This window comes from Rhopalosiphum maidis, chromosome 3 (genome assembly GCF_003676215.2).
Source record: "Rhopalosiphum maidis isolate BTI-1 chromosome 3, ASM367621v3, whole genome shotgun sequence".
Lineage (NCBI taxonomy): Eukaryota > Metazoa > Arthropoda > Insecta > Hemiptera > Aphididae > Rhopalosiphum > Rhopalosiphum maidis.
Window position 1 is genome coordinate 76,760,277 of NC_040879.1, and position 11,458 is coordinate 76,771,734.

Here is an 11,458-nt window from a genome sequence, read left to right on the forward strand (position 1 = left end):
TAGATACATTTATGGTGGAGCAATAAAAGTGGGATACGTGTATATAAAAAGGACACGTACAACTTAAATACATACCTCATGGCTCTAATACACATTAATCGTATTATATACAACAGTTACGGCACTGGTTATGGGACAAACTCACAAACTGTACTCCATGAGGTCCAGTGAAAAAAATATTTTTCAAATCCTTATACATAATGAAAAAAGTACAATGTGTTAATGTTAATGTTAATGTTCAGAGTTTTGCTTTCCGCGGTCTACCAGTTGCCGACCTCTGTTATAGAGGGTACTGTATAATATAAATGTATAATATTAACATACATAGATAATACGTAAATAGTTACATATTTTAAATTTATCTATATATTTATATAAATATATATGAATTCATTATAATTTATTATTAGGTTCAATAAAAAAAAAAACAATAATTGCAATAATGAAAATATCATTATTATTATACATAATATTGTATAGACTACAGAAAGATTCTTATTTAAGCATTGAGAACAGTTACCAACTAAATGACGAGATACATTTGACATCATCTACGCTATACCTACAACTATACCTCTATACACTACTGACTACTGTCACTATACTATACCAATATCAGAGCTGCAGAGCACCAATAATCTTTTGATAAAACGTTATGCAGATGTGTAATAATATAAAAGTGAACATTTTAAATTTAGAATTGTGTTAATGTAAAAATAATATAACTGACAGTGTTAGTAACCAAGAAATCTAAAAAAAAAAATAGTTTTTCATAGAATTTTTAAATGTGATGAATTTTACCTTAAAATATAAAAAATAACGATTTTAGATATTCTGTTGTAATTCAAAAATATTTTTCACGGACATTCGAAATCCTAACGTATATTATTATACGCGATGACATTTCAAAACATATGGATTATTTTTAAGCTGTTGCATTGCATACATATATAATTATATATATATTCAAATTTTAATTAAATAAATTAAGAATATTTACACTCAAATATGAATTTAAATGATAATACCAAGTCTAAAATATATATAATTGTATAATATAAGTAAGTAAGTAAATATTCTCTCGTGTGTTAAATATTTGATTCGCATAGGTATAAATTTATATTTATACATTGGTTTTTACTATGTAAAGCTTAAATGAAATTGGAAATAATAAATCAATCATAGGAGTAGAGAACTTGGAAAAAGAATTGGAAAATTTTAAAGTGTCGTCACAAAATTGGAACATATAGGCCTGTTCTTTTATATAATAAAAAGGATAGTGTTGTACTCGTAATTCCGTAACCTAAACACTTCAGTGCACTCTTGTGAATGGTACAAATTTGTCCTGTTTTGTTACCCACCGTCTGAGTTCGGTGTCTGTTCGTGGTTAAAACTATCTATGTAACATTGTAACAGATAATATTAATACAAATAAAAGTAAATAAATGTTATGTATGTACATAACATAAATTCTTTTATAAAGATTAAAATAATATATTATTATAATATGTTGGTTTTTATTTTATATAATTATAAATTAATAAATATTTACTAAATAAATTATTTTAATTTCTATACTAAGTTAATTTATAAAATAAATAATCCGAAATTGCGTAATAAAGAAATTAATTTTTTAAGTATTTAACTTCTTTTTTCACCAATTTTACTATAGTTTAATTAGTTTATTGTTTGATGGCAAAATTTACATTTTCACAAATTATCTTTAAGAAAAAACTTTTATGGATTTGTTATGCATTTTTAACGCTTTCCAAGCAGTTTAAGCTAATTAATCTTTATAAAGATTTATGTTAAAAACACAATTTCCAATATTTGACTGTTTTAGTATAATAATATACCATAAGCTGAAAAATAGCTTAATTTTAAGGTTCTTTAAAATTTAGAATTGAAAATACTTCCTAAAATCCATTTTTTTAGCTACCAGCAGTGTTATACCCCTAAAAATTGATTAGATATTAAGTTAAAATGAACATACGAGTACTTTCAGTGGTGGATCTAGGATTTAATTTTTTTTTTGGGGGGGGGGGATAGTCCAAAACGCAAATCTTAAATTTTTCAGTAATTAACAAATACATACAAATATGTGTATTTAACTTATGCCAGTGGGGGGAGGGGGAGGCGAGGCCCTTCATGCCCCCCTTGAATCCGCCACTGAGTACTCTGTTTAAAATGATTGCCCATATAAGCCATTAGCAAATCCCAACAAAATCAAACTATAATTCGGTCACTGAAAGAAGTAAGTCGTTTTTCGAATGGTTTGTTAAACGGATGGAAGATGTATCTATTTCGACTTATTTTGATTGAAACACAGTTAATTTCTCTCATGAGACGAAGCATAGCAACAAGTACAATATAGGTGTATAAAAATAAACATACATAATTCAAAATTATTGGCTAAATGCAAAAATAAAATATAAATAAGCTGAATCCAATCATGTAAGATATACAAGTTGATAATATGAAATAATTTTACATACGTACATTTATCTTTAAGTAAGAACATGTCAGCCCACTGTTTGTTTTTTCTGAATGGCCACATATATCTTTTTAAATTTACAAAAACAGTTAGAATATAAAAAGAAAGTTTAATATAATAAAATATAAAACCAATAGATTATACTTCCAAAATTATTAATCTCTATAATTTTTGTAATAAGTATTTTTATTATAATAAGACATTTAAAAATAATAATCAAATGATCTAAATATGTTGTTTATGTTGTGTGTGAATTTGAGAGAGACAACAAATATCAGTTAACATAATTTTAAGGCTATTCACTTATGAACACATAACAAATGGAAAATAGGTATTTCTATTAAATAGTAGAATTAATGCAGGTTAAAAACTTATCAAATTGTCAATAAAATTGACTTCAAATATTTTAAGTAAAACAAAAACTTATTAGAATTTTTAAAAACCCTGTCATTATTCACCAACTAGCCATCTAATACATTAAGTTTTGTAATATTTTTTAAATATAGGTAACTTGTTTGTGGCAGAAGAATTTTTATATTAAGAATAAGAAGGAAAATAGAACTAGACTTTTTGTATTTTCCGTTGAATTATTTATCCGTTCAGATTTAAATAGTAAATTGAATATTTGTTTCATCTCTTGATTCTATATTATAAGATATTATGTATTATTTTAATATTATATCATTAGTTTGTCTTGATAGTTGATTATTAACAATTTAAAAATCATTCCATTTAATAAATGATTCAATTTGGTAAATCTAAAAAAATAATATAAATTATTATTACAACAATTATAAATATTTTACAATATCATTAAAGTATTTCACAAACTTCAAATTCTTTTTTTTTATTATAAAGCTTATTCTGAATAGACATTTCACAAAAATTAATAGATAAGAAATTTTATAAATTTAATAAAAATAAATCATTTGATATATTATCATCTTATATTGATCTTACAAATTAAGTGGTATAATGTTGTTTTTCAATAAAATAATTAAACCCATAAAGAAACTGTAAGTAGAACAATATGCATAATAAACATAACAAATATTTTTTACTTTTGTTATTTTTTTACACAGGAAGCAAAAAAAAAATGCATTAAGTGGAGAATAAGTGGATTATAATAGGGTAGAACATTTTAGACCAGTTTACCTTCAAGGGTTAATGAGGATAATGCTTACATGTTGTCATTTGAATATCAATTATGATTTTCTAGTTTTTAGTTAAGTGCTTCAATTATATATTTTTTTTTGATCTGTTCAGTTTATATTTACTTCGTAGTCATTTTTAATTGTATCCTTAGATTTTGGAATAAACAAAATAATTATACTCAATTCTCACAGAAGCTATTCTTTGACACCCAAAGTATTTTTTTTTTTTTGATATATACTTTGTATAACATTAGGATAATGTTTTTTTTTCAATACTAAATTCATATATTGAATTGGTACAAAACATTTCCAATTGAATCAACATAAAAGTGTTTAAATTGTAAGCATGAATATGTTTTTTTACATTATTAATATCAAATGTATTTAAAAGTTCTTCCAGAGACCAGAATTTTAAAAGTATTTATTTCTTAAATACTAAATATTTAAATGTTATACAAGACTGCACATTTATAAATTATTATTTAAACAAATTCTCTTGAAAATAATAGGAGAGGGCATTTTGGCCATGCTGGAGGTAGAATAATGATACTGTTAAAATGTTCATACCTTCATGGATAGTATAAAAAGAAAATGGTTAGATGATATTTTGATTGTTTGGTTCAGTGTTACCTAGAACTTTTTTTTTAACAATTGATTTGAAGTAAGTGTTTTTTTTTTTATTTCGACTGTTTTGTATGATCTCTTGAGTAATCTAGAAAAATAGAGAGAACTCCTCCTTCTTGTAGCTAAGGTATTTTATACAAGCTCTGCAATAATACAAATGTAAAATACTTAATGAATACGGAATTCAGCATTTAAAAACTGTCTATAGTATATTTATATATATTAAAAAATATATGCTAAATTAAATGATAGGTATATTCAATTCAAAAAGTACTTATAACAGTTCAACTCAATAATTTATTTCCGTTTATATTAAATATAAGTACCTACATTAAAAATACTTCAATTATTTTTAGTGTTATAATAAGCAATTATTTTGAGTGAATAAATTAGTTTCACAAATAATTGGAGATTTAAATCATTCAGAATAGTTAGTTAAATACAAAATATATGATAATACAAACTTCTGCTAAGACTTTCCCATTTAAATCTGTCATGATTTTTTATTTATTTATTGCACCTGTTTCTTAAAGCGTTACTAGTCTGGATTTGACGGCAAAGTCCTTTCTGGACATAGCTTTTGTCTATTGTAAAAGTATGGTTTCATATTTAGGGACAGTGATGTTTATTAATGCAGTTCATATTATATCAACTTACACGTGAGAACAATACATGGATGCACAGGCATGTTGAAAACAAATAAAAACACGCACAATCAAATTACTAAATATCTAGTCATTTAATGAAAATTAAAATAAATAATATATACAGGTGCAGGTAATACATTATTTATATATCAAGCTCTTTTATGTATTATGTATATTAATATTTTCTTAAATTCTATAAATTCAAGTCATGTTTATACTTAATTTTGAAGTTATTCTTATTCTTTTATAATTCAACAAATTGTTTTAATTGAATTAATTTTTTTTTTTTTATTTCATAGATAACTTGTAATAATAATTATTTTACATTTATAAAAACTTAGGAGATACACTAGTACCTTTAGGGCGTGGTGCAGTACGAGTACAAAGACAAATTGATGTTAAACATTTTAGTATACCAAGACCCATGAATCTTCATTAGGAAAAGTTGGAAAACAGGGTAAGATATAATTTAAATGTTTTATTAATGTATAATAATTTATATAAACATTTAATTTTAAAATACTAGTACTGGGTTTCTATGGGAATAATAATCATATAAAAGCATTACATAAAATGTGTGTAGTCAAACAGCCATTTGATTGTGAATTTTGTATTGCAACTTGTGATCAATTTGATCATTAACAATTTCAACAGTGGTGGTCATCTGGCGATATTTAAAAATGTCATATTTGTAATCAAAAATTTTTTGACAAAGAAAATTAAAGCTTCACGAATGTAAAAACATATTTTTGTTAATAAAATTTAAAATATTTATATTATAGTTATTAAAAGAAATATAATTAAGGTAAATATATATAAATAAAATAATTACGTAAGAAATAATACCTAGTAAATTATATAAAATGCACTGTATAATACAAAATGTACAAGTGTAAATACAAAATAATAAATATACAATCCAATTTTATTATAACCTAAGTATTATATTAATATTTACTTTACATATATCAAACTTATGGAATTATTTTCTATATAGATCTTAATTCTGTATGACTGTATGCCTATATTAATTGTATATTTTGATCATTTTTTAAACATTATCAACAGGGCCAACTCTTTCAGTTCACAGACACGAAAAAGTATGTAGATAGAGGTATGACAGTGTGTACTTGCTTGCTATCTATATTATGTATATTATGAAGAATCATTATTAAGTATAATAATGAATTAATAGCGCATTCCTTCGGCCGTTGCATACGTTTCACTTTGGGCATCACGTTCTCTTAATTCAAGATTTTATCGTTCTTGCAAACGTTGGTTCAAGATATTAACGTTCAAGCGTTTAAGTTTAAACATTTTGAAAATCAAATTTTTGAAGGCCTCCCCTAAGTTTTTCATGTTTTTTATGTTGAAAATTCAAACATATTTGAATGTATACTCATCGAGACAATTTTTACACGACGATACTAGTTAAGGATTAAACCTATGTGGTGTAAATACGGGAGTGCGCGACGGTGCACTTACACCCCTTGGCAAAGATATGCGTTTGTATCTGCTGAAATAAACTGAACTCAAAAATCAAAATTTTATAAAAATATTTAAATATAATTCCATTTTATTGTTTTAATGAATTGTTTGATAAAGTTTTTGATTGAATTGTTATTATTGTGTTATGTTATGTTTATGCTTTTCACCCAGGGGGACTCCAAGATTTGGTTGCGGGGACTAAGCCATAATATTCAAAAAACTTTATAACAAAAAATATAATATGTATGATACTATGTTCTTAGGTGGAGGGGGGCTGGAGCCGCACCTGTTTGCACCTGCTGAAATTTAATGGAATTACGCCAATGTGGCTATTATTATTATTATTATTATTATTGGTTTGTGCTATTATTTGTTCCCTTTTCCGCTTCCCGCTTCCCGCGTTGGCTTTGTGTTGTGTCAGTGGTGATACCAACCTATCAAAGGACGCACCAGCAAGATTTTAATGCATTACGCATTTACACTATCGATTAAATTATGGACCAGATTACTATCCAATATTTCCGTTTGGTTGCTTACCTGAATTTGATAGTTTGTTACTACCCTTATATTCATATTGTTGCTCTTCTCTGTCGTTTGGCGTCAGTGTTTAACGTCTGTGTTCATGCTGCTGTCTGCTTATTTATCGGCATATTTACTACCGACATTTCATTATTGCCGTCACCGTTATTTTTTTTATTGAACATTATCCAAAAATAACCATGAATTCTTTAGTAAGTAATTACAAATATTTGCGGAAAAATAGCATGTGTTTTGCCGTTATTCGTAATGGTTTCGGATAACAAGACAAGACCGGTCCGGTCGTGTTAGTTGTTTACCGTATACGACATGTGTTCATGCCCTCTACATGCCAACGGCGGTTTTTTGTTGCCTTCTACTTCATCAATCGTTATTCTTGCCGTATTTTCCGTCTTAGATTTAGTATTTCATGGCGTTGGATTCTACCCGGCTTGTCAACATGTTCTATTTTATTCTTGTGAACGCTTGTTTATTTCATATATGTTAAATAGCATAAAACAATTATGATTTATCATTTACATTGATTATACTTAGCACAATAAGTCAACTAGCTTTTGACGACAAGTAGATTTTATTAGTTCATAATCATCTGATTCATACAAATCAATTATATATTGTGCGCAATAATATAGTATTAACATTATGTTTATATCGTATAACATTCATAAAATCTATATGCAAAATTAGAATGTTTGATTGTAAATTATATTGATACAAAATGTAATTTTGTTAATTTTTAAACCTCAATTAATAATTAAAAATGTTTATTGTATTTAGGTATCTTCTGAACGTATTAACTTGAAGGTTCTCGGACAAGATAATTGGTTAATACAATTTAAAATTAGAAAAAATACTCAATTAAGAAAGTTGATGAATGCGTACTGTGAAAAAACTGTAAGTATAAATATTATTAAAAAATATTTTATTCCAATTGTAACAACAATTATAGTTCTACTGACTAAATTTAAAATTAAATTACCTCAAAATATTTTAATTTAAAATCTATTTGTCTATGGGATATATTTCATGGAGAATTCACTTAGGAATTGATTACATTGTGCAAATGTATTCACTGATTGTCAGCAAACAAAGTCATAAGCAGTGTAAGGCGTTATTCAAATAAAGTTTTATTTAGATAATAATTTATTTGAAACATTTTCAATCATGATATTCAAATAAAAAAAATATTTGACTAATTTTTAAACATAGTTATTCAAATAATTTTCAATTATTTTAATTTAGTTAAAATATGGTTGGTATTTTGGTAATTAATACATTTATGTATTAAAAAACAATAGTTGGCATTGTACATTGTATTCACGATTGTAAATTTTCTTTTATTTAGAATAAATAGAAAAATACTGTAAATGAAACAAATATAGAACTATCTAAAGAAGAAACTATAAAGTAAATAATTATAATATATATTTATATTTGCATTATGTTTAAAAATTATTTAAATACATTTTTGTTGAAATAATTATAAAAAAAATCATTCAAATTAATTTTTATTTGAATTATTATCTAGATCAGTGGTCGGCAACCTTTTTGAACTCTCGGGCCACATTCACAAATTAAAAAGATTTTGCAGGCCAGATAAAAATATAAATTTTACATTTTTAAATTATTTACTATGAAAAAAAAAAAATATTGTCTAAACTTTTGAAATTATGAAATGATCGGCTGGTTGCCGACCACTTATCTCACTAGACCACTGATCTAGTTAATATTTTTCCTAACTCTGGTCATAAGTATGTATCTTATAGTCTGATTATAATATCATTCAACTGTTAGTTGTTAGCACACTGGAAATTTTTTAGTCATGTTAAATACACAAAACAATTTCACTTGCTACAGATTAAAATGTCCAATGAATAGTGAAAAAAGTAGGCTCTTATTAAATTAATGTGTTCAAGTAGGTCTATTAAATTATTTTGAAAATATTTTTAATACCTTTTTGTATGTATTGTATATTTAAATATTAAATATAATTATATCAATTGTTTTTTGATAATCATTATATTATTTTATTTATAATTAAAATCAAATTATTAAACATTCATTTGAAAACTTATTTATTTTCTGTTTAATTAAAAGCTGTTATATAACCCACAATGATTAAAGTTATTTGCTCTGTTCAGAATAATCATTTGTTGGTATAAATTAAATTGTCTGTATATCTTATTTGCTATTAAGAGAAGTAAGGTCCCTACATCTGCATTTTTGTGTAAGCACAATTAATAGTTGACAAATGTATAAAATTGTAACAACTAAAAAGTCTGTGGAAAATTTACATTTAGTAGTTAATATTTAGTTTTGTATTAACTATGATTGATATATTATTAAAGGTAACAACATTGTCTGTGTTTTGTTGAAATAGTTATTTTTATTTTTTTTTAATTTATTGTAATATTTTACATACTTATAACTTAATTTAAAATCAAAATATCAAAGTTTAATGATATGTCTATCCTCTAATATTATGACAATGGGAGTATGGTGTTCTTTTAAATTATGTATTAATACACAAAAAATTGTTTGTATATGATGTAAATTAATGATGAATTTTCATATTTAAAAACATTTTGTAATTGTGATTTTAAATGTTAATATTTATATGGCTAGTATTAACTAAGTTTATGTACTGGTTTGTTTACATTAATAATTTTAATATATTCAAAATTGATCATTTCAGGGTCTTGCTTACAACTCAGTAAGATTTCGATTCGATGGACGATCGGTTAACGAGATTGATACGGCAGCTTCTTTAAATCTTGAAGAAGGTGATACAATTGAAGTGTTCCAACAGCAAACTGGTGGTTGTTGTTTTTAAAATGTGTAAAATGCTATTATAATAGTATTGTGATTATGATACAATCAATATGGTTCTTTAAAGGTGTTCTATAATTTTACATTTAGACTTAAGAAAATAAATTAAATAAGAATCTCACATTGTGAGAATGTTTATATTAAGTCAGCGGTTCTTAACCTTTTGTAGAACACGGACCCCCTTAAAATTTTTTTGTCGAATACCTTTTTTTTTACAAAACATCGAATGTTATCATAACTAAAATTATAATAATTATTTTATATTACAAATTATATAGACATAACAAAACATACACATTTATAATTATTTTTATTAAACTTAATTTTTCATAAAACTGTAATATAAATTATTTTATTTTTAATATTCTTAAAGTTGCCGTGGACCCCCAACATGAGTATCGCGGACCCCCAGGGGGCCGCGGACCACAGGTTAAGAACCGCTGTATTAAGTTTATTTCTGTAAATTGTGAATTTATGGGCCCACGACCAAATCTGTTCAACGAGGCTCATTATATTTTTCAAAAAATAAAGAATAATGCTATTAATATTAGTTAAAATACAGTTAATTATTTAAAATTTAAATAATATAAGATTATAATAAATAAATTATATTATCTATTAATTACATATTATCTTAATAAATGAAGATTTAAATTTTAAATCATACGTTTTCCACCATATATATGACAACTTAACGATACATAGTTTTCATTTGTGTGAAAACGATATCACGAATATGAATATAAAATCGAATAAAATTAAATAATATTTATTATCGATATAATTATTTCCATATCGGCTTATTTATGATTATGAACTATTATTCATAGCTGATATAGCAGTATACCTACTGTTGTTGTACGCCGGGTAAATAGGATGGGCTCCAAATATCAATGGTTAGGTACTTCCATTTATGAGTGCAGCACTTGTCAGACGTAACTACTAATTAACCATACTTTTACAAAAAAAATATGGTTTCATGCTTAAAGTAATACAGTTTATTTAAGTTAAGACTTCGATTTTTGACAGTGTATTTCAACCGTCAAATATTTCATGGTAAATCAACAATTTTTATTTACTTTTTTATTTATCATATTTAGGACACATTCTTTCTTACCTAGTTGTCTTCGTTGTGTATAGAAACCTTACATCAGGCCATCATCAGGGTCACCAATTAATATTTTTGAAGGGCCTCATAAGGAATCTAAACATTTTGAAGGGCCATCAAAATCCTAAGTAACATATTTATATTATTTAAAAACCGATAATATTTAACAAAAATAATAATTTACAATCATAACACATATAATTTTGTCGTAATATGTGTTATTTATTCTTTGTCTGCGAGCCGGACAAAATGTGTTGCCGCCATTTGGTAAACCATGCCTTACATAGTTGTGCCTTGTATGCATGTTCGTAACAGTACTAATAGTACTAAGCAATATAAGCTAATACAAGACTCGCAAACTTAATACAATTCAAACAGTACTTTTAAAGTTTTAAACAATTTGTCGTGATTGTTATCGCAAGAGCGCATATATAAGTATATAACCATTCTTCACACGAAATAAAACCCACGAATGAATTCGGCCCTATAATTGGTTTTCATTTAGTGGGGAAATTTAAATAATTATTACAGACTTATTATTAACTTAATATGATCATATAAATAATAAAACAACACA

General features: G+C 25.3%; 1 protein-coding gene across 1 annotated transcript; it reads left to right on the forward strand.

The window, feature by feature from the left end:
• The first annotated feature begins 7,009 nt into the window (after positions 1-7,009).
• Positions 7,010-9,834, forward strand: LOC113558468 (small ubiquitin-related modifier 3-like). The gene is made up of 3 exons (XM_026963927.1): positions 7,010-7,138; positions 7,722-7,838; positions 9,640-9,834. Exons 1-3 carry the CDS (start codon positions 7,127-7,129, stop codon positions 9,775-9,777), a joined length of 267 nt encoding a protein of 88 aa, XP_026819728.1. The 5' UTR covers positions 7,010-7,126; the 3' UTR covers positions 9,778-9,834.
• Positions 9,835-11,458: the final 1,624 nt, after the last annotated feature.